Source organism: Nelumbo lutea, chromosome 1 (genome assembly GCF_056320005.1).
Source record: "Nelumbo lutea isolate HS-2025 chromosome 1, American lotus-T2T, whole genome shotgun sequence".
NCBI lineage: Eukaryota > Viridiplantae > Streptophyta > Magnoliopsida > Proteales > Nelumbonaceae > Nelumbo > Nelumbo lutea.
In genome coordinates, this window is record NC_142684.1 from 40,112,496 (window position 1) to 40,135,454 (window position 22,959).

The window sequence follows — 22,959 nt, forward strand, 5'->3', positions numbered from 1 at the left end:
AAATAACCATAAACTAAAACCCCAACTTCCATACAAGCTAAAATAAGCCCATTAGTTGAAACTCCAAGTCAAATACATAAGCCTTAGAAATAGGTTTCTAAACATAAAAAACAGGATAACCATCTTAGTAAAGCTATATACTGATAGAGTACCGATATGTTACCAAGAACTAATCTAGATGATCTTATCTGCAAAAAAATGACTAAGTTTCAATAACTACCTGACTTTGCAAAGCATAATAAGGTATTTTGGAAAATAAAAACAATAACGATAACTTACATGAAACTTTGATGGTTTATCAGAGATTGGATTGAGGAGAACAACTTTATTGTGAAACAAGAATGCTACGTGTAAGTCAATTGACGTTCAACCAACAAGTTGTAATGCCTTGGGGATGACTTTAAAAACAAAAATGCTTAGAGCACGATGTCAGAGTTATAATAGGAGAGGGTGAGCAGGAGAGAGAGAGAGAGAGAGTTTCTGGAAAGGGTTTTTAATAATAGGGAAAATGCTAGAGTTTCAGGAGAGGAAGAGCTAGATAGAGGGTGAGATATCAATGGACCATTCTTTTCTTAAGGTCATTTTATTCATTACATAACAAGGATAATTTCGAAATTAAAAGAAAAATAAAGGAAGAATGTGACATGAAATCCACGTTAAATTGCCACCTCATATGTATAGCAAAAATGCTTAGTTGGCGTGGAAATCTATCCTAAGTTTTCAAAAATTGTATTTACATGTCTTTTTGAATTCTGCATTCTGAATTCTTAATTGGGCCTGTCCTACCTTACCCTTTGCTTGAAAAAAGATTGCCCAATTGGAAGATTGGATTGCTAGGGGTAATTTGGTCAACGAGACTCCCGAGTCCCGCCTTCAATTCTCACATTAATTAAAATCCTAATTGTTTACACTTTACACAAGATATGACAATAGAAAAAGACTCGATTAAGATAAGATAAACAAATATTGTTATCTTGGCTAACGGACGAACCCAGTGATCAACGGCATATTCGTGGTAGATTCCATCTTGCCGGTCGGCATAGTTGGTTCCGATTGCACTAAACGGGCAGTTAGGGCAGCCCAAAGTCCTGAAAGCGGGCAACTTTCTTCCATTATATTTTCGTGGTCTTCGACCAGATGTTATGATTGGTTAGCTGTTGAATTTGATGCGGGTTTCAGACAAATTTCAAACCAAATACACCCAAGTGAGAAAATTTACGTTTTGAAACAGGCTAATAATAAGTTTATTCTTTCTTCTTGTTCTTGGGACGGGTGGGGTTCTCCCTCTATTCAGTCCTCTACGCGACTCTGCGCCAGTTCTTTTTTCACTGTGCCTCATCGATTTTTTTCCTCCCGCAAAGCTGTACCTTCTGAAATTCGCGTTTTCTTCTTCTTCGAGCAGCTCTAAATTCGTTGAACTGTGTGCAATTTTCGATCTGGGTACGTTTTCCGCTATATAATCTATTTTCGTGTTTTTCTATTTTTGTTGTTTTCTTCTCTTTCTCTTTCTTTTCATTTGTTTGATTTAACTGGTTGGTGCTAACTTTTCTGATCCTTCGACAGCTGGGCATATAAATTGTTTAAATTTTGGATATATAACTAACTTAAAAGAAAAGGAAATAATAGAAGAAATCATTTGTTTGAGTTTCTGTGTCGTGGCTAGCTACGGCAAGTGTATGAAATTGGGACTTTTCCCTTCGCTAAATAATCGATTTGTGAATTGTGATATAAACTTGGTAGGCTTCTACTATTTGTAATTGTAGTATGGGTCTATCTTGTTGCTCTCCTCTCTTTATGGAAAGATACGGAGAGCTAAATTTTCTTAGTGGCTCTGGTCTTCTTCTCTCCAATTCTCTAGAAGTTTAGATTTCTGCGGGAAACGGAAACTTCCTTTTTTCCCTCGTCTTTGTGTGATGGAAGTGATTTAGTTCCCAAATGATTTAAAAAAAAGAAAAGAAGAAAATTCCTTGCATCAGGAAGAGGGAAACCAACTCCCTGCATGGCTGCATCTTATCGTGTATTTTTTCTTATATAGTAGAGTGGAAAACCTGCTGACTTTAAGTAAGGAAACCAAACCTAATAGAATCAATTAAGTAAGGAAACCAAACTGAACTGGATATGTAGAAACACCTTGTTTAATGGGCCGTTTTCTTCTATTTTTCTCTTCTGTTAGAAATGATTGAAACTCGAAACAACTTTCAAGAACTGGAAGTCACCCCCAACTAAACTCGTCCTTTATTCTTTTGAAGTAAATGTACACTATGTTAACAGCTGAGCTCTTAGCTGAAAGACAAAACCATTACAGTCTCTTTTCTGATTACTACCATTTCTATGTACTGAGAGACCAGTGTTATCAAAGCATCTACTAGTCAGTATTCATTGTCTGGTTAGTTGAGGGTCAGACCAACTGCATCACTAACTAGTCTACTATGCTCATGATGTGGTTGCCTGGGGTGACTAAGCATAATCTAAGTTGACTACAAAGTTGCTTTGAAGCTTCAATTATTTGTGGCAGAACATGTTTTGTTGATGGTATGTAAAGTAGAAAAAGGCATAAAATAAGAGATGGTAGTGAAGGTTTTCTTCCAATCAGTGATATGCCAACAAGGCTGCATTGAACAAACCACACATCAAATAGTCAAAGTTGCACTCTTTTTTGGGAAGACAAGGGCTATAATTTTCTAACCTAGCCTATCCAGTCTAACTTTTTATGTTTACAAAGAAAAGACTATACTAAATGTTCAATATCACTCTTTTATTATATAGTTGTAATCTATATTTTCTTATTTATTGAATTACATCAATATCTTAAATTAAGAATATATTCTTTTCTCATTGACTAGTCAGGGTCTAAACACTAACTAATAATTACATCAGCTAGATGTCAAAACGACTAATCATCACCTCACTGCTTGATAACACTGTGGGAGACTTATGTTACTTTAAGCTCTTCCATTCCTTGAAGAGCTTGGTTTGTATTGAGTTGTGGATTCATGCTTCGTCATTTCAGCCTGCTTTTGGTCGCACCTAAAATGAATGATTTCCTTTGAAAATGATGTTCACTGGGAAAACAAAGTTTTTTTCCTAGTTTTTCCTGGCACTTTGCTTAAATTAAACACATTTAAATAGTTGAAAAATGTATGAGGGCTGCAAGATAGATACATAGCAAAACACTGACCTTGTTTTGGGGAATGACTTGCAGAAAGTTAAAGGAATGTCATTTTTGTATCATATCCTGCAATTTGTACTCACTTTTTTTTTTGGAAAAAAATGCATTTTCCATTTTACATGCAACTAAACACTTTAAGATAGTGATTTTCAGAAAATGGTCCCCCCCCCCCTCCTTCATGTAACCAAATAGAATCTTAGTGCTTCATTGTCATGGAAGTTAGCTGCCAATTGCGTTTACCTTTGGATTGGATGGGTTTAATGGTAATTTTTTCTTTGTCATGTCTTATTTAACTTTTTCAGGAGGGGGTATTATTAGCACCTGGATCTGGATGCTAATGTGGATATAGAATCTTTGATCATTTTAAGTATATTGTTGGTTTCTTGTTTGATGTTTATTTTTGTATTAGTTTGAGAGTGATCTCTAATTTGGATACTAGAAATTCATGAAAATGGAATTGGGGAAAAAAAGAAAAGGAAAAGATCTTGAAGATAGACTGATCAAACAAGAACCCCTAGGGAGTTACTTGATCTTACATGGTATAAAACTTTGGAGGGTGGCATTATTGTATTGGAATTTAATGAGAATCAATGCCTAGTTCCAACTTAGAAGCCCAGATCTCCAATCACTCAAACTTGCCGGAGGCAGAACTGAAGGAAGCTAGTTCAGCCCCATGCATCATCAGACAACATGTCAGCTGGTCCCTCTGCCTGAATCCGTTATGACTGATTCAGAGTGAAACAGATCAGATCAGTGTGAGACTACTAGGTTGAATTGGAACGGCTAGCTACCAGAGTATACGGCTGGCCGGAGAAGGCATTGGTCGGCTGCTTCATCGGAGGCTTACGAGCGATTTGGGCTAGGACAGGTGCGAAACCCAAAAGATGTTTTTGCTACAATGAGAGGGTGGCGAAGAAAATGGTCTGGAACTAGTTGAGGAAGAAAAGGAGCATGATATCACCTCGTATGATAATCCGGAAATATCCCTTCATGCTCTTATTAGATTGATGTCGCCCAAGTCCATGAGGGTGACCAGTAAGCTCATGGGTCGCATGGTGTCTATTCTTATTGATAGTGGGAGCACATTGAATTTCACCACCAGAGTTTTGGCTCGCCAATTAGGTATGACGGTCCTCTACACTACTCCATTTGTTGTTCGAGTTGCTAATGGTAATCACGTTGGATGTGAAAGTGTCTATAAGAATGAAAAACTGATGATCCAGGGCTATACATTCATTGTGGATCTGCATTCCCTAGATTCTAGTGGGACATATGTTGTATTGGGTATACGGTGGTTGGGCTAGCTAGGCCTGGTCCTCTGTGACTGGGGACACATGACCATGGATTTCTATTGTGATGGGCATCTATGTCATCTGCAAGGCCAGGGGACACCTGTCCCTTCAATGGAGGGTTTGCACTCCATTCTTAAGGGGGGATTTGGGGGTGAATAACTACTGTTAATGCAAATGGGCCTAGTACCTATTGGGCCACTATTGAGGCTTGAAAATGAGGCTCATCCCCCCTGAAAGGGACTTATTTGAACTATAGAAAGTAATAAACCAGTTCCTTGAAGTTTTCAAAGAACCAGACCAACTCCCTCCATCTTGGTTTCAGGACCATCGAATTCCCCTGGTCCCCGGGGCTATCCCTACTAATGTGGGGCCTATACCCACACTTCCAAAACGTTGAGATTGAGGTACTGGTTAGGGAACTCTTAGAGAAGGGATGGATACAACTCAACATAAGCCCATTCTCTTCATCGATGCTCCTTGTTAAAAAGAAAGATGGGTCATGGTGTTTCTATGTAGACTACCGGCTATCAGCAAGTCAGGGTTCACTCTAAGGATGTATACAATATTGCTTTTTGGACCCATGATGGCCACTTTGAATTTCTGGTTATGCCTTTTGGGCTGTCCAACATCCCTTCTACCTTCTAGGCGTTTTTTTCTGGTTTTCTTTTATGACATTTTGGTATACAATTGGGATTAGGTTCTCACCTACAACACTTGAGATAGACCTTGGGTTTGCTTAAACAACATCAACTTATTTTCTATGCTCTCAAAGTGTGTTTTTTGACATACCAGGGTCCTTTATTTGGGCCATGTGGTTATAGATGGCCGGGTCATGGCTGACCCAAACAAGATATCCTGCATTCAGGCCTGGCCCACCCCGAAATCGGTTAAGGTCTTACGTGGGTTCTTGGGCCTAACCAGCTACTATAGAAGATTCATCTGCAACTATGGAACTGTCGCAGCCCCATTAACCACTCTCTCTTGAAGGACTTATTTACCTAGACCGAGCAAGTCTAACAAGCCTTTGACTCACTAAAGAAAGCCATGGTCAGTCCACTAGTCCTCACCCTCCCGAATTTTGAGGATACCTTTGTAGTTGAATGTGATGCATCAGGGATAGGGGTTGGAGCTATGCTTATGCAGATGGAAAACCCATTTCTTACTTTAGCAAGGCCCTCTTTGCACGGGCTCAAAACTAGTCCACCTACATTAAAGAGTTGATGGCCACTGTATTGGCAGTCCAAAAATGGCAGCCATACTTGTTGGGCCGAAAGTTCATCATTGGGTCAGACTAGAAGAGCTTGTGGTTTCTATTGGATCAGAAGGCCCTCACCTTGGACCAACAAAAATGGGTTATAAAGCTGATGGGTTTTGGCTTTCTAATAGAACACAAGCCCAACCCAACTAATTGGGCTGCAAATGCATTATCTAGATGGACTGAGTTGTCTATGTTAGTGGGCTCCCAACCCCATTACCCCTTGTTTGAAGCATTGCGGGAAGAGGCTAGAAGGAACCCCAACCTTGAAAAAATATGACAGAACTATTTACAGGATCCAACCTCTATACTGGGGTACAACATGAAGGGGTCGGATTTGTTCTTTAAAGGGAGATTTGTCATCTCTCCTAATTTGGCACACTACTGGAACCCTACCATGATGGGAGGACACTTAGGGATCTTATGGACCTATAAGAGGCTTGCCTCTCACTTCTACTAGCCCAACGTGAGGAAAACAGTTGAACAACATGTGGCACATTATGTAACTTGTCAACAACAGAAGTATTTTGCCCAATCCCCTCCAGGGCTCCTGCAATCTCTCCCAATTCCATCACAGATTTGGGAAGGTATCTCTCTTGACTTCACATTACAGGGCTCCTACCCTCTGGGGGCAAGACAGTGATCATGGTGGTTGTTGACCAACTTTCTAAGTACGGGCACTTCGCTGCCCTGTCACACCCATACACAACAACTTCAATGGCCGAAACTTTCATTAGAAAGGTGGCAAAACTTCATGGGTCTTGGATCGGGATCTAACCTTCCTTAGCCAGTTCTGGAGGGAATATTTCCACCTACAGGGAGCTGTGCTTCACCAACCCACTAGTTACCATCCTCAATCCGACGGACATACCGAGGTGCTAAACAGATGCCTGGAAACTTACCTTCATTGTTTTGCAAGATCTAGACCCAAGCAATGGATGAAGTGGCTCCCATGGGCTGAATACTGGTAAAATACCTCATTCCAAGCAGCTGCAGGAATGACACCTTTAAAGGCAGTGTATGGAAGGGAACCACTGTCTATTCTTCCCTTATGAACCAGGGTTGATAGCAATAGCCGAAGTCGAGGCACAGTTGATGGCATGTGATGAGGTGCTTTGCACGTGCCTAGGCGCATAGGTGAGGCACATTTTAGGGTATGTGCCTCACCTAGGTCCTAGGTGCATCCCTTTCAAAAGGCACACACCTGGTGCACCTAGGCATGCGCCTTGTGCCTCAGCCCAAGCATGTGCCATTTGAAAATTTCATGGTTTTTTTTGCTTTTTTTGAACTTGGCGGTTGGGTTGGGGGCTCCGCCCATGGACCCCCGTACCACTTCCCTTGAGGCAAGCCCAAACAAGCCCATGTTAGGGTCCTAAATTCTTAGTTCTCACACAAAAAATAATCATTTTATAATTTTAATTGCTTTTAAGAAGATATTTTATTAGGATGAATGAATGAACAATATTAGCTTGTTTGGGATGCCTTAAGGGTCGTGGCACAGGCGACTCGTAGAATCAGGAATGTAATATGTTTAACATCATATTAGCTACTTGAAGTAATGCAATTGAGTAAAGAAAGAGATTGTGGATTTTATATGATTGAAAATGTTTTATATGTTTGATTTTATTTTTAAATTTTCATTCAAATATGCTTTACATGTTATGTTTATGCATTTTAATTTTACATAATAGGTTTTTTAAAACATTTATGTTAAAATTTAAGTTTATATTTTATTAATATTATGATTTTATTTTGATCTTTTGGCATTCTTTTTTGAATGTTTTGAATTTTCTGACAATTGTTTTTGATTTTTTAGCTTTTTTTTTTTGTATTTTTGCGCCTTGCTTCAAAAAGGTGCACCCCTGCCTTGCACCTTGGGTGCAAATTGGTTCCTGTGCCTTTTTTGCGCGTTGTGCTTTTAAAACACTGCCGCATTCTCAAGGAGAACTTACATCGTGCTCAACAACTCATGAAGAGACAATATGATAAGAACCACAGACCGTCTAACTTCCAGAGAAGTGATTATGTTTACCTCAAACTACAATCATACTTGCAGTCTTCAGTAGCCTAGAGGACATGGCATAAGCATTCCCCCATTACTTTGGCCCATTCAAGATAGTTGAAAGGGTAGGCAATGCTGCCTATCACTTGGACCTGCCCAAAATAGCCCGTCTCCATCCAGTTTTTCACATTTCTTTACTGAAGAAGTCTGTTGGAGATCAGACTAAAATCAGCAAGAATATCCCAACATTTACTAATGATAGCTGTTGAGTTATTGGGCCGATGTTAAGTTATTAGGCCCAGATTTGTTTTATTTTTATTTACTTTATTTATTTAGGAAGTTATTGGGCTTTAGGCCCAGATTTGTACATTTTTTTTTATAAAGTATATAAATCAAAGGAAGGGGACAGCCAGATCTAATTCTTTTTGGCTACCTCTCATTCTCTCCTACTTCTCTTTCTTTCTAGCTGAAACCTTTCAGCATCTTCTTCTTTTCTTCACAAAGTTTATATTAAAAACAACTATCAGCTTTTCTACTTAGTATCAGAGCAAACCGAAGACTACTTGAGCTGCTCCATCATGCAGCCCTAGATCGGCCGACTGCATGGTGAGGTGAGGCTGATTGACGACCTCAGGTAAGCCCAATTTTTGGATTTTTTGGTGGATTTGCAATTCCTTGTAGATGGTCTAGGGTTTTTCACCAAAATCAGGAAGAACTAGAGAAAGGGAAATAGTCTTGTTTTTGTAGGACTTTTCATTTTTTACCTAGGAAGTGGTGCCCTAGTTTTTTAGGGTTCCTCGAAGTTTTTTGAAGGGGGCGGTTCAAGTTCCACCTATTTTGGAGGCCTTTGGAGGGAGTGATTGCTTCTTTTCTCTCTTATCCTACTTCCACGAAAAAGGAATCTTTGGAGGGAGGAGCTTCTAGGGTTCTAGAAGGGTGTTTGTGGTGCCTGAAGGAGATAATTACCTGTTTTTTTCATCTCAAAGTGATATTCTAACCCTTTTTTGAGAATAATGGAGGGCCATGGAGTTGAAAACAAACTAGGGAGTGAGATGGGACAAGGGGGAGGAGGTGCTGGAGACCTTTTCGGGGCTGGGACCATCACTACAGTTAAGTTAGATGGTAGAATGGTCACAATCTGCAAAGATGGCCATTGGTGCTCGTGGGAAGTTGGGGTATGCCACTGGTGAGGAAGTGAAACCCGAGACTAACTATTCCTAATGGGTATAGGAGAACTATATGGTAATGACCTGGCTGTGCAATTCTATACTGCCCCATATAAGTAAATTCTTTTTATGGGCTAACACAACTAAGGACATTTGGGATGGGGTTGTAGAAACCTATTCACAGAGTGGGAATGTTGCTAGAGCCTACCAGTTGAGAAACTAGGTAATTGCTACCAGACAGGGAGATAAGTCTATTGCTATTTATTTTTCGGCCCTTAAAACCCTATGGCAGGAGATAGACCATTTGGAGACTGCGGTTTGGTAAAGTAGCAAGGATGCAACAACCTACTAGAAACTTTTAGAGAAGAATAGGGTTTTTAAGTTTCTTGCTGGACTTAACCCCGAGTATGACATTGCACGGCAACATATTCTATCCAGAGATAGTGTTATTCTCTCTTAAGCATATGCCTTTGTATCAGGAGAGGAGAGTAGGAGGAATGTGATGGTGAGGAATCTAGGTCTTGAGTAGTCTACTATGGTTAGCATAGTGAAACCTAAGCAGAGCAGGGATAGGGGTGGAAATGAACTCAGGAAGGAAGATAAGAAGGATCTGATCTGTGACTATTGTAAGAAGCCCAAGTATACCAGAGATACCTGCTAGAAGCTTCACCCTCACCTTGTGCCAAACAGAGTTAGAAACAAGAAGGGAAATGTGAACATGGCAGTAATTGGTGACCAAGGTTTAAAATTTCGATACGATACGCCCGATACAGGGTGTATCGTATTGTATCTTTGAAAAGCATATACGAGATACGCATGGAAATTGGATGTCTCGTCTGTTTTCATGCGTATCGGACTGTATTGGGGCGTATCGGAGGCGTACCGGGGCATATCGGGGGTGTATCGGGGCGTATCGGTAGCGTATTGACGAAAAAGATACGACCAAAATATGAAAAAGATAAAGGGGAAAAGCAAGTTTTTTTCCCTGAAATAAGCCTTCTTTCACCCCCAAATGACTCTAAAACTCCAAACCTCATTCCTAGAGTGCTAGATTTGCAAAAAATTACAAGAAACAAGTGTGAATCATTAACTTTTTTGAAAATTTTGCAAATTTTGAAAAAATATAGCATAAATTGGTAAAGTTTTTCAATTTTTTATATTATCTTGTGATTTCTTTTTTTCTTGAATGTTTAAATTTATGTTGATCTTCATTTTTTACATTCAAAATCATAATTTTTTTGTGTTATTAATAAATTTATGGAAATTTCATGAAGATATTTGGGGAAAATATAAATTAATAAAAAATTTGAAAATGTAATTTTTCTCTGCCTATAAAGACTAAATGTGTTTTAAATCTATGGATTTATCCATCATATCCATAGAGAAATTGAAATTTCTTCTTTAGTATTTTTTTTAATTTTTTATATTTTTAGAATAAAAAAGAAATAATAATTAATTATATTTTATCATTTGATCACAACAATTGAATATATTATAATTCTATGGATGATCTTTCATATCCACAAACCAATTGAAATTCCTTATTTAATAATTATTTTTTTTATTTTTATATTCTTAGAGTTAAAAAATAAATAATTAATTAATTATATTTTATCGTTTGATCACAATGATTGAACATATTATAATTTTATGGATGATCCATCATATCCACAAAGCAATTGAAAATTCTTCTTTAATAACTATTTTTTGAATATATTATATAATGTTTATTTATTTTTTATAATTTTCGAAAATAAATAATAAATAATTATTGATTATATTTTCACTTAGAAGTTGTACCAATGCATGTTTTATGGTTAGATGGGAGAATTGAGTTTTTCCCATCCCATAAAACATTAAAACTTAAGAATTATAATTTATAAATATAGTCGAGGATAGGATTTTTAACGAAATTATAATTACCTACAATATATTTCTTTGTAAAACCATTAAAATATATTAATTTAATGTATGTACACCTCATTGAGGTCTTATATTTAGTGTATTTTTATGATTTATTAAATTATTTATAGTGTTTCCAAGCGTATCTATGTGTATCTTAGTTTTTCTCCGATATGCATGCGTATCCAAGGCGTATCCCAATACGTCTCTTAAAATTGCCTTTCTGATACACTTAATGTTTCCAATACTTTGAACCTTGCTGGTGACTTGTCTGGACCTCCTACTATAGCTTCTTTGGAGTCTGTTGCAGTAGCTGTAGTGAGGGCCGAGCTGGAGAGGTATGCGTAGTTACTTAATCAACGAGATACAATCAGCCCTAATCCATTGTCGGGTGGACAACTAGGTACAGGTGGACATTCTACTTTTGCACATACAGGTAGTTCACATGCCACTACAAACTATGTTTCTACTATAGGTAAGGAGGGACTTTCTTGGATTATAGATTTTGGAGCCTCAGAGCATATGGCCAACATTTCCACCATTTTCTCCTCTTACCACCTCTGTTCTAGCAGAGATAGAGTTTCCACAAGCCGATGGATCTCATGTTCCCATTACTGGGAAGGGGTCTGTCAAGATAACCGATACCATTTCCCTACCCTCTATCCTCCATGTTCCTAGACTAAGTACTAACCTATTATCTGTTAGTAGTTTGACAAAGAATTTGAATTGCTTACTGTCTTTCTCTCATGGCCATTGTGTTTTGCAGGATCTAGGTTCAAAGAAGACGATTGGGAGTGGTCGTGAGGTGAATGGAATCTATCTTTTGGATGCGTTTCTTAGTCATTAGAGTCATCATGTCAGTAGGGACTTTGAGTTAGAGTCTGTGGGTCAGATTATGCTTTGGCATAATTGGTTGGGGCATTTGTCTTTTTCTTCTTTGCGTTTCTAATTTTCAAAGCTATTTGAGTCTGTTAATTTGTCCAGTTTAGAGTGTGAAGGTTGTCAACTTTGAAAACATTGTAGACATTTCTTCAAAGATAGTAATAAAAGATGTTCTTCTGCTTTTGATGTTATTCATACTGATGTGTGGGGACTATACCATGTTTATTCTATGGGTGGCTATCGGTACTTTCTTTTATTTGCGGATGATTTTTCTGAAGGGATGAGAGATCCATCATATGGATAGTGGAATGCTACAGGGAGGTAGGGCGAAATTTCAAAAATTTATCTTTCCCATGTGAGAATCACATTCCCTGTTTTAGAAAATCTGCATTTTCAATGATCAATCTTGAACATAATCCGAACCAAATCTGAAACTAAAAGGTAGGAGAGGGATATACCTGATACGGAGTAGTAGTAACTCCCAACTAAGGTGTTCAGACCCAAGGAAAACTCCAACGACTGCTCCCACTGAAGATAACACAGCGTAGGGTGGAGCAGAATCAACAGGTGGTTCTTCACAAGAACTGAATCCTTCAGCAAAAATTCGATGGAGGGTATGTGAGCACGACTTCAGATAAGTTTTTCTCCAAAAACTGATATCAAGAACCCTTCTTGGTCGCTCATACAGTGGAGAACGAACTGGCAATGGTGGCAGCAGGAGGAGGGTGCAAGAGCAGAAGATGGCACAGTCTTACTGTTGCTGTCTTTTCTCTTGGATCCGAGATCTTGTTGTGTCTTGAATGGTCCGCCCCATCCTCCTTTTATAGCCTTAAAGAGATCAGCTCCTAATCCCATTAGGAGTTTCCTAATTCAAATCCTTATTTGAATTTAGACTCTCTTTAAGAGATAAGGATAAGCCCTTATCTTATCTACAGATTAGATCAACCCTCCTAATCTTATTAGGAGTTTCCAAATCCAAATCCGTATTTGGATCTGGACTCTCTGAGTGGATAAGGATAATCCCTTATCCTATCTGCTGATTCAAATCCCAGATCCGCCCCTCTTTAATTAATCTAATTAAACCAGTTCAAATTGGGTTTTAGGCCCATTAAGTCCATGTGCTCACTATCCTTCCAAACTACTGCCCAGTTGGGTTTCCTTGTATGGCGTTGGACCCAAACATTGATCTACACATCAGCCACATGGGTTCAGCCTAGCCTTTGTTATAAGGCCTGGCCGAATTCACTGTTATGGATAGTGAACCCCTGAGCCCATCACCATGGGCTCTTAATGGGCCCAACACTTACACTAAGTGGTCCTTGGGCCAAGCCACCTTATAAAAACCCAAGGACTGTGGGCAGATGCAAGATTAGCCCATCAGGTATTACCCTCAATGGTCTTACACTTAATCTCTCAGCCCATAATGATCAAACACTGCTCGACAAGAGAGGACCTCTCCCTCGGCTGCAAGGAACAGTGCTGCACTCTCTATTCATATGGATCCCGGGAATTAAAACCTTTTGCAAATATTTTGAAACCATAATAAATATATATATATATATATATATATATATATATATGTATATCTCTATATAAATATATTTTGTAAAAACAAATTTCAACGATTGAAATCGGTTGCGACAACTTTGGTTTCCATAAGAGAGAGTGCATCCCCATCATTCACTTTGCCCGACAAAGGGGCTGATCCTGTCACTATGATCACCCACTCAGATGAATTCTCCAACTGTCCCAACATACCTAGGTTTTGACCCCCTCTAAGGATCTCACCGATTGGCATATCAAAGATAGCCCAATCTGACACATAGTGCAGTATCATAATCAAGTCTAGGGGTTAGGTGTAACATTCCAATTTTTCCCATCAATCTCCAAGGTCCAGGGCAATACTGGAATTCTGGTCCAGTTCAGGGTTTCAAGAAAACCCACACTACATGTACCTCAGATCTCACCCTGACAGTTGAGACAAGGTACCCCAACCAATTTGGCGGCACATCAGTGTTAGCCTTGGCAAGATAAATCTCCCCAGATCTATCCAACGGCTGTGAAGATTCTAAACTAACACGAGTCTCATACGTGTTCAGTTTAAAGGTATTATACAGAAACACACCATAATAACATGAACCAAATATGTATTTTATTCGTTTACATTAAATGTCATAAGGTACATCATTCTGATTGGAGCTAAGGGCATACACCGTCTAACATTTTCTCAGTACTCTTTGATATACTTGATGAGATCCCGTGATGAGGTGCCATCCTTGGTTTGACAGTTTCATCAAATGGTGCTAACGCAGTTTGGGGTACGAGTGAAAGTGTTCGGGTCGGACAATGCCAAGGAATATTTTGAAAAGAATCTAACATAATATCTTTCAGAGCATGGAGTAATCCATTAGATTAGTTGTTCTTACACTCCACAACAAAATGATGTAGTAGAAAGAAAGAACAGACACATTGTAGAGATTGGAAGGAGCATAGTGATAACCTCTATTGTCCCAGTTTGGTTTTGAGGTGATGTAGTTCTCGCAACAGTTTTTCTGATTAATCGGGTGCCTTCTTGTATTCTTGGACATAGCAACCCGTTCAACCTTCTTTTTCTTGAGGGGGAGATGTTCCACATTCCTCTCAGGGTATTTGGTTGTGTTTGTTTTGTCTATGTTCTTGGTCCTCATCGCTCGAAGCTTGACCCGAAGGCAAAGAAGTGTCTTTCTTGGGTATGCAGAAAACCAGAAGGGATGTTGCTACTATGGCCCAACCTTTGGGAGTCAGTATGTTACTATGGATGTCACTTTTTTTGAGTCCACACCTTTCTTCAGGGGGGGGGGGTGTTGTTTCTTCTCAAGGGGAGTGTTTTGGGGGAGAAAGTGAGCAATCTATTCCACCTTCGGTTCTAGTCCCCTTGTCCACTCCAGTGTCCGACCCTCCTATGTCACCTACTTTACCACCTTCTTTGTTTCCTGTTTCTCAGTGCTTTACATGACAACGCCTACGACTTCACATGGAGGTTGATTCCACAGCAGAAGAACCCACATGACTTTCCATTGACTCCTCGGAGACTCCAGATTCGACTGACATTGACCCAGGTATGCGTTACGCTTCCCCTGATGTTTTAATTTCTATTGATTCCACTAACCCCATTGCAGATAACCTTGACCTTCCTATTGCACTCATAAAAGGGAAGATAAAGTGTATTGCTCATTGTATCTCAACTATCTCTCCTACAGTGGACTTTCTCCTTCTTACTGGGCCTTCCTTTCTTCCCTCGACTTCGTGTCTATACCCAAGGGTGTTACTGAGGCTTTTTCCAAACCTGAGTGGAAGACAACTATGTAGGAAGAAATGGAAGCTTTGATTAAGAATCAGGCGTGGAAGATTATAGATCTATCAGAGGGCAATGAGACAGTTGGATGCCAACGGGTTTATGCAGTGAAATACAAGGTGGATGGAAGTATAGAAAGGTATAAGGCAAGGCTGGTTGCAAAAGGGTACACTCAAACCTATGGCATAGATTATTTAGAGACCTTTGCACCAGTTGCAAAAATGAACTCAGTTCGGGTCCTTCTCTCTCTTGTTGTTATATACACTTGGCCCCTCTTCCAACTTTATGTAAAAAATGCTTTTCTCAATGGGGACTTGCAAGAAGAGGTGTATATGGATATTCTTGCTGGTTTCTACGGTGATGTAGAAAAGGAAAAGGTATGCAAATTGAAGAAGTCCCTATATGGTTTGAAACAATCACCTAGAGTGTGGTTTGACAGGTTTAGAAAAGCCTTGGTTGCATTTGGCTATACTCAGACTCAATCAGATCATACTCTGTTTGTGAAGCGGAGGGGGTCCCTGGTGTCAGTTCTGATAGTATATGTGGATGATATTGTAGTTACAAGAAATGATCTGAGTGAGATTGATAGCTTGAAGAAGAATCTGCACAGAGAGTTTGAAGGTAAGGATCTTGGGGAGCTGAGGTATTTCTTGGGCATTGAGGTGGCAAGATCAAAGCATGGAATCTTCATCTCACAGAGGAAGTATGTTATGGATCTTTTACAAGAGACAGGGAAACTTGGGACAAAGGCAACTAACTAATACACCTATTGATCTGAATCATAGGATAAATGCTTTAGTAGGTGAACTGATGAAGGATGTTAGGAGATATCAAAGACTGGTGGGGCGGTTGTTATATTTATGTATGACAATACCAAACATCTCTTACGTAGTGAGTGTGGTGAGTCAATACATGCATGCCTCACGAGTTCAACATTGGGAGGTCGTTGACAATATACTTGCTTATCTGAAGGGACACCCAGGTAGAGGCATACTATTTGCTGACCATGGATAGTTGAAGCTAGAGGCTTACACTGATGCCGATTGGGCTGGATGCCTAGATGACAGGAGATCTACATCAGGATTTTGCACTCTTGTTGGAGGTAATCTAGTTTCTTGGAAAAGTAAGAAACAAACAATTGTGGCAAGGTCAAGTGCAAAAGCTGAATGCAGAGCCATGGCACATGGAGTTTCAAAGCTCCTCTGGATCCATTCCTTGTTAGGAGAAATTGGGATTGAGGAAGAAGAACCTATGGTGCTATACTGTGATAATCAAGCAGCAATTAACATTGCACACAACTCGGTTCAGCATGATAGGACGAAGCACATTGAAGTGGACAGACATTTTATAAGAGAAATGGTGACTTCATGGAAAGTTTGCTTACCATATGTTGCATCTGATTTGCAGCTTGCTGATGTTCTTACAAAAGGTGTTGCAAGAAACAAGCTGGAGCATGACTTATGCAAGTTGGGAATGTGTGACATTTATTCCCAACTTGAGGGGGAGTGTTGAGTTATTGGGATGATGTTAAGTTATTAGGCCCGGCTTTTTTTATTTTTATTTACTTTATTTAGTTAGGAAGTTATTGGGCTTTAGGCCCGTTAGTTTATGTTAAGTTATGTCTTTTCAGCTACTTTCTAGTAGCCGACCTACAAAGGGTATTCTTGTATTTGTACATTCTTTTTTATAAAGTATATAAATCAAAGGAAGGGGACGGCCAGATCTAATTCTTTTTGGCTACCTCTCATTGTCTTCTACTTCTTCTCTTTCTTTCTAGCTGAAACCTTTCAGCACCTTCTTCTTTTCTTCACCAAGTTTATATTAAAAACAACTATCAGCTTTTCTACTATAGTGACATTGTCCTAAGACCTGAGAAGATCCTCAACTATCGCTGGGTTCTTCATGGAAAGCATGTGGTTCAAGAGGTTTTAGTAGCTTGGGCAGGGCTCCCACGCCATGACTCCACATGGGAACCTTACTGGCAGCTCAAGAATCAATTTCCAGACCTGGACCTTGTCCTTGAGGACAAGGTCCATCTTCACGGTGGGGGAACTGATGAGAATCAAAGCCCAGTTCCGACTCAGAAGCCCGGGCCCCCAATCACTTGCATTTACCCGAGGCAGAACTGAAGGAAGCTAGCTCAGCCCCATGCATCACCAGACAATACGTCAGCTGGTCCCTCTGTCTGAATCTGTTATGACTGACAGAGTTTGTTAAGATATTCTGATTATAAGACAAGCCACTATATATAGGCTGGCCGAATGAATGAATGCATGAGAATCCCTCTCTCTCTCTCTCCTTCCCTACCCAATTTCTCTTTAAGGAGGTCGGGTCTCTCTCGATGAGACTCCTGGTGGTGAGCAGTATCTCATCAGAATTTCTTCCTGCATCTTGTAGTGACGACATTTGCTTTCTTGGATGAGGTTATACTGCACTAAAGTTTGTAGGTGTTGGTTTTTGTTCTTCCATGTAATGCAAATATGGTATCAAACTACTGATCCATAAAAAAAATCTGGTGCCAAACTCTTTGCAATGGCCTTTTATCATTAAGAGGGTTTGGGTGAAATATTATAGCACCTAAAAGGCCATCACCCAATGCCGGTCTCCATTATTGGGGATCTTGTGAGGGGTTGACTGGATAAGTGGATATGAACCTAACCTCTGGAATTTGAACACAAAAATGGCCATTCTCAGACTTGAACCTATATTCTCATGCTTGTCATTCCAAGATTTTACCACATACCAGGATTCAGTTACATCTTCGCTGTTATTCAGTTATTCTAGAGGATAATTGGGATGATTCAGCAAGTACTTCACATGCTTATAAACTAGAAATTGGGAACTGTTTCTCATGTTTGCACTTCAAAATTGAGTGGGTTACTGCATTAGTAGTATCTATTTGTTTGTCTCCAATTTATCTAGTAATTGAATAACTTAGCCTTGGGATATACAGCTGTACTGAGACATGGTTGTAGTGTTTTCCAAATATATGATTTGCATATCTAAATTCACATTGTTGGTAAAGATTTGATAGTTCATTGGATGGATAGAAGATGAACTTAGGTCTGGATGAAAGGTTAAAGTCATTTTTATGGATTCATTTGCTTCATTGTAGGAGCTGTAGGTAAAGGCAACTGTTACTCTGACTCCTTAATACTAGAGGATGCAATGGTCATGTGTTCTCTATCAGCTCGTAATATTTCACATTCATCTTTTGACCAAATTTCTCTACATTTTCAATGTTTCTGCCATTCTTTCTTTTTCCCAAATGCATGTAACCAACAGATTTCTAGATACATTCTCCTCTCTATTCTTGATGATCTTCTGTTTTTTGTTCATAGATAAATGATACATGTTTCAATCAAAGGCTATTCCTAGCTCAATGGGCCCCAGCAATGTAGGGAGTAGTGTCAACAATAACAATAACAACAGCCCGAATTTGGCCTCTAGGCAACGTCTACGTTGGACACATGATCTCCATGAACGCTTTGTTGATGCTGTAGCCCAACTTGGTGGCCCAGATAGTATGTTACTCAACTTTACTTTTGCTGATTTGAATCTATTTTCTATTTGAAAAATGGAAAACTCAGTCTATCTATGCTCAGTCTTGTGTAAAATCAAATCATGAATTGAACGTGTTAGTTCAGGTTACAAATAACCCAGAACTTCGATGAAAATTTGATTGTTGGACACCCCAATGCTAACAAATATTTTTTCATAAGCAATGAGAAGTATATAGAAGGTACTAAAAGAAAAGAGGAATTGGTTGACCTTGTCCAACAAATGGAAGAAAAAGTGTCCAGTAAATGGAAAGGAGAAAAGTAAAAAGCCTTGGGTGCTTCACCAGTGGTTCCTAACTCAGAGAGCTAGGGGGCATTTGCTATCCATTTTTAGTTTTATGCAGCCTAACCATGTGATTTTAAGAACTCAGTTGGATAACTTAGATCCACCCTTGAAGGTTTTTATATAATCATGGCCATGTTGTCAATGTTCCATTTTTGGTTTTTCAGGGGCTACTCCAAAAGGTGTTCTCAGAGTCATGGGTGTTCAAGGCTTAACTATATATCATGTCAAGAGCCATCTTCAGGTAGCTAAGCCTTATAATGGATCTTTCTGATGGGAAGTCCTTTTCTTCATATTCATGCTTTTCTTTTGATTTGTTAAACCCTCTTCTTCAGAAGTATCGGCTTGCAAAATACCTTCCAGAGTCTACAGCTGATGGTATGTATATTGGGCTCTCACCACAGAAACTTTCTAGATGATTAGCCAATTGGTAGTATTAATTCTTTTTGTTAAGTGAATAATGGGAGCTTTTCCTTAATTGGCAAGGGTATTCCGAAAATATAGTTAAATAATTTCTATTCAGAGGAGAATTTTAGTAACATTTGCTTTGTTAATGTAGGTAAAAAGTCTGACAAGAAGGAACCAAGCGAACTGTTTTCCAGCTCGGATGGTTCTTCGTAAGTTCCATATTTTTCCATCTAGATAATTCTGATATACGTGGAGTAAGAGTTTAAGCTGAACTGTAAGGGTGGGGAATTTTTGAGTCTTGCAAGGGGGGTTAGGAGTGTGTAAGTTGAGGTTGTCTATTGTTTCAGAATCTTGATTTAAGGCTGTGATTCAGGCAGTGCCATTTTGGGGGTTTTCTTTTTTCTCTTGGGGGTTCAGGTGGTGTTGTTTTGGGTGAATTTTACTTTACTTTTCAAAAAAAAATTCTGTATTTATGGAAGTTTAAAGAGTGGCAAATTAAGCCAAGCCTTAGTAATACCCATAAGTATATGACATTTGCTCAGAACTAGGTTGTGATCCTTGCCCGATCAGTAATTGTGTTGGACATTTGCTCAGTGACCTGACAATACATTTGCACACCTAGTGCTAAACAAATTGGCCCATTGTCACCCACTCACCCCCAGCAAAGAGTGTGTGCTTGCAGATGTGAGTTTATCATCACATTGCTTATCACAAGATCACATCAAGAACCAGAATACTAGATTGGATGGTAATAATCATCCAAACTATTATATTTCTATGTGGTCCTTTAAAAATATGGCAAACAGTTGCAGAAAAAAGTTGTCCATTGGTTGGAAGCATGTTTTGGAATACTCATTAGTTTTTAATTTTTTATATTTATCTGGTTTGTTTCTGAGACTATGTGGGATCTTTCCTTTTGTAGTGGTATGCAAATAACAGATGCACTGAAGTTGCAGATGGAAGTGCAAAAGCGGCTGCAGGAGCAACTGGAGGCAAGGCTTTTTCCCTAGAATTTTTATCTATACTATTTTTGTATAGGAAGTTATAAATTTGTGATTTGTCCTTTTCAGTATTAATGTATAAGAACCAGATCAGGTTCATGAAGCTGAAGCACAGAAGAATGCCTTTGAAATGGAGCAAATTCTGGATATGGAAAAAGGCAAAAATGTTATAATTGGTAATTTAGGCAGAAGATCTGTACAAGTTGGCTGAGATGTCAGACATGGACTACTGACATTCTGAGATATTCTTAAAGCAATAGATGGATACACTAAAACTCCAGATAACAATAATGTATTCACTGTTTAGCTTGGCTAACAAGAAAATGCATGTTTGGAATTATTAAAAATTATATATATATGATTTGGAAAGGGGCCATGGCTTGGTGCAATGGTAAAATCTTGGACTGCCAAGCATGAAAACATGAGTTTGAGTCTGAAAACAGCCACTTCGTGCAAAAAAAAAAAAAAAAGAAAAGAAAAAGAATGGCCATTATTACACTAATGGCCAATGCTAGGTAGTCGCCTTTCTTTAGATATGATGAGAAATAAAGGGCCATTACTCTGCATGATGGTAAAATTTCAGGCCGACAAACATTGAAAAGTGGGTTTGATTCTAAGACAGTTGTCAAGGTGACACCTAGGTGACACGGCACCTATTGAGGGTTACCTTGCTCAAAGCACTATATAATATTTTTATTTTTTGATATTATAATAATAAATGGCCATTATTACACTAAATTATTTATTTTGTGGATTTATATACAGGTTTCTGTTTATTTCCTTATTTGTTAAGGTTCAATCAACATAGATATAGGCATGTGTTCTCTTTAACCCTTGTAAACTTCATTCTTCTTGTTCTACATAGGGGTTCAGCACCTATGTTTTCTGAAATTTCTTTTTTCTTTGTTTTCCTGTCATGAATATGTTGGTTTTTATATTTTGATATGAAGATTAAACTTATTTGATGAAGATTATTGATAGTTACCAGTGAAAGATTATTGCTGATTGCTATGGAACCTAGGGGATTATTTTTAATTTAAAAAAAACCCATTGCCCAGGTGCCTAGGTGAGAAGGCACCCCTTTATTGCTTAAGCCTCACCTTGATGCCTTGAAAACTATGTTCTGATTTCTGAGAGTGATCACTTTGTCAAAAAATTAAAAAAAAAAAAAAAAAAAAAAAAAGCCTGAGGTTAGGTCTGTATCCGCTCCACCCATTCCAAGATCCTTGATTGCTAGGAAACAAAACCTTCAGTAGATTTATTGAAAAACAAAACCTTCAGTAGTTGTATCAGTCTTTCAGGATATCTTTATAGTTGCATACTTTGTCCATTTTTAATATTCTAAATTAAAAGGATGAATCTCATTTTTGTTTTGGAAATCAAATCCAAGACAAACATTTGCTAGGCTAGGTGGACTACCTATGGTTAATGTTGTAAATCTGGTAGTATCTGCTGCAGTGGCATTTTTGTTCTTTTACACCTTTCTTTTTTATAAGTAAGAAAATTTTATTAATTCAGAAATTGAAACTGATACAAACACCCATGAAGAAGCATGAGCTGCAGCCTTTCCCAACAGGTTACATAGTGACTAAAAACAAATTACAGCTGAGCCTAATACAAAAATTCCCTATTTGCCCCTTGCTTGGCTAAACAATCAGCCAAAGCATTTGCTGATCTCCCCACCCACTGTATTGTTACATACATTTCTTGTCAGCCACTTAAATTTCTTGATTTCATTCTTATAGTACCACACAACAGCCTCAGGGTTCTTCAACCACTCTACCACCACCTTGGAGTTCCTCTCAATTAATAGTTGCTCCACACCCATTTGATTTGCAAACTGCACTCCTTCAGGCAGCTAGTAGTTTGCCCTAACAGAATCCCCAAATCCCAAAGGACCTGAGTAAAGAAGTACAACTTCTCCAAACTTCTTTACTCAGCTTCAGTGAACCTTGAAGAGGGGGAGCCCAACTTGAAATTACCCTATTCTTAATGGAGGAACACCTTGCCACCGCTGACCAATTTCTTTTACACCTTTTATTTAAATTTATGTTGTTGCCCTAATATAAATAGAAGATTGGGTGCCACCAGTCTGACTTTTTGGTGCGTTTCAAATCTTTTTTCTTCTCTTCTTCTCCCTTCTCTTGTCCTCTTTTTCCTTTGTTTCTACTTGGATAATATGGTATCAGAGCACTATTCTGGGTTCTAGAAACATTCCGATCGTATTTTACTTACCTGGAACTAACCTGTTTTGACTGGAAAGGGAAGAATCTTCAATCAGCCTGGTCTGAGCATCCTTTTTCTTTTTTTACCTTTCACTCTTGGTTGTAGTATACCAAGAAAAGGTAACTGTGGTACTCGTGGTGACAGCTGAATGCTGTGAAGAATTTCTTTGGGAGGTGTGCACCTTCCTGTATTGGAACTGTGGAGCATGGGATCCTTTATCCTTCAAGTATGTACTGTTCCATTCATGCTAAGAGTGTACAGTAAGCAATGGTCTTTATATTTTAGAGAATAAAGCTGGTTTTGCAGCATTGGCGTCTATAGGTCTTTTGTGTTAGTCTGTGGGTCAGTCAAATGTGAGTCAAATCTTCTTATGGCATAACCGCCTTGGTCATTTATCGTTTCAGTCCTTGAAAGTCTTGTTTCTTGAGTTATTTAAGTCCATCTCTATTTCAAATTAGTAGTGTTATGCATGTTAGTGA

At 38.8% G+C, this 22,959-nt stretch overlaps 1 protein-coding gene across 6 annotated transcripts in view; it reads left to right on the top strand.

Moving 5' to 3' along the window:
- Window positions 1-918: 918 nt before the first annotated feature.
- Window positions 919-22,959, top strand: part of LOC148874360 (myb family transcription factor PHL7-like) — a 33,841-nt gene continuing 11,800 nt past the window's right edge. Inside the window, exons 1-7 of one of the 6 annotated variants that reach the window (XM_088952233.1) lie at window positions 924-1,440; window positions 18,118-18,195; window positions 18,344-18,526; window positions 19,013-19,089; window positions 19,181-19,223; window positions 19,405-19,462; window positions 20,176-20,245. In XM_088952233.1, the coding sequence (XP_088808359.1) occupies window positions 18,355-18,526; window positions 19,013-19,089; window positions 19,181-19,223; window positions 19,405-19,462; window positions 20,176-20,245 (420 nt within the window). In that variant the 5' untranslated portion in view covers window positions 924-1,440; window positions 18,118-18,195; window positions 18,344-18,354. Of the gene's footprint in view, window positions 1,441-18,117; window positions 18,196-18,343; window positions 18,527-19,012; window positions 19,090-19,180; window positions 19,224-19,404; window positions 19,463-20,175; window positions 20,246-22,959 lie in introns of all 6 variants that reach the window. The other 5 variants (XM_088952256.1, XM_088952240.1, XM_088952262.1 and 2 more) reach the window with 5 other exon arrangements.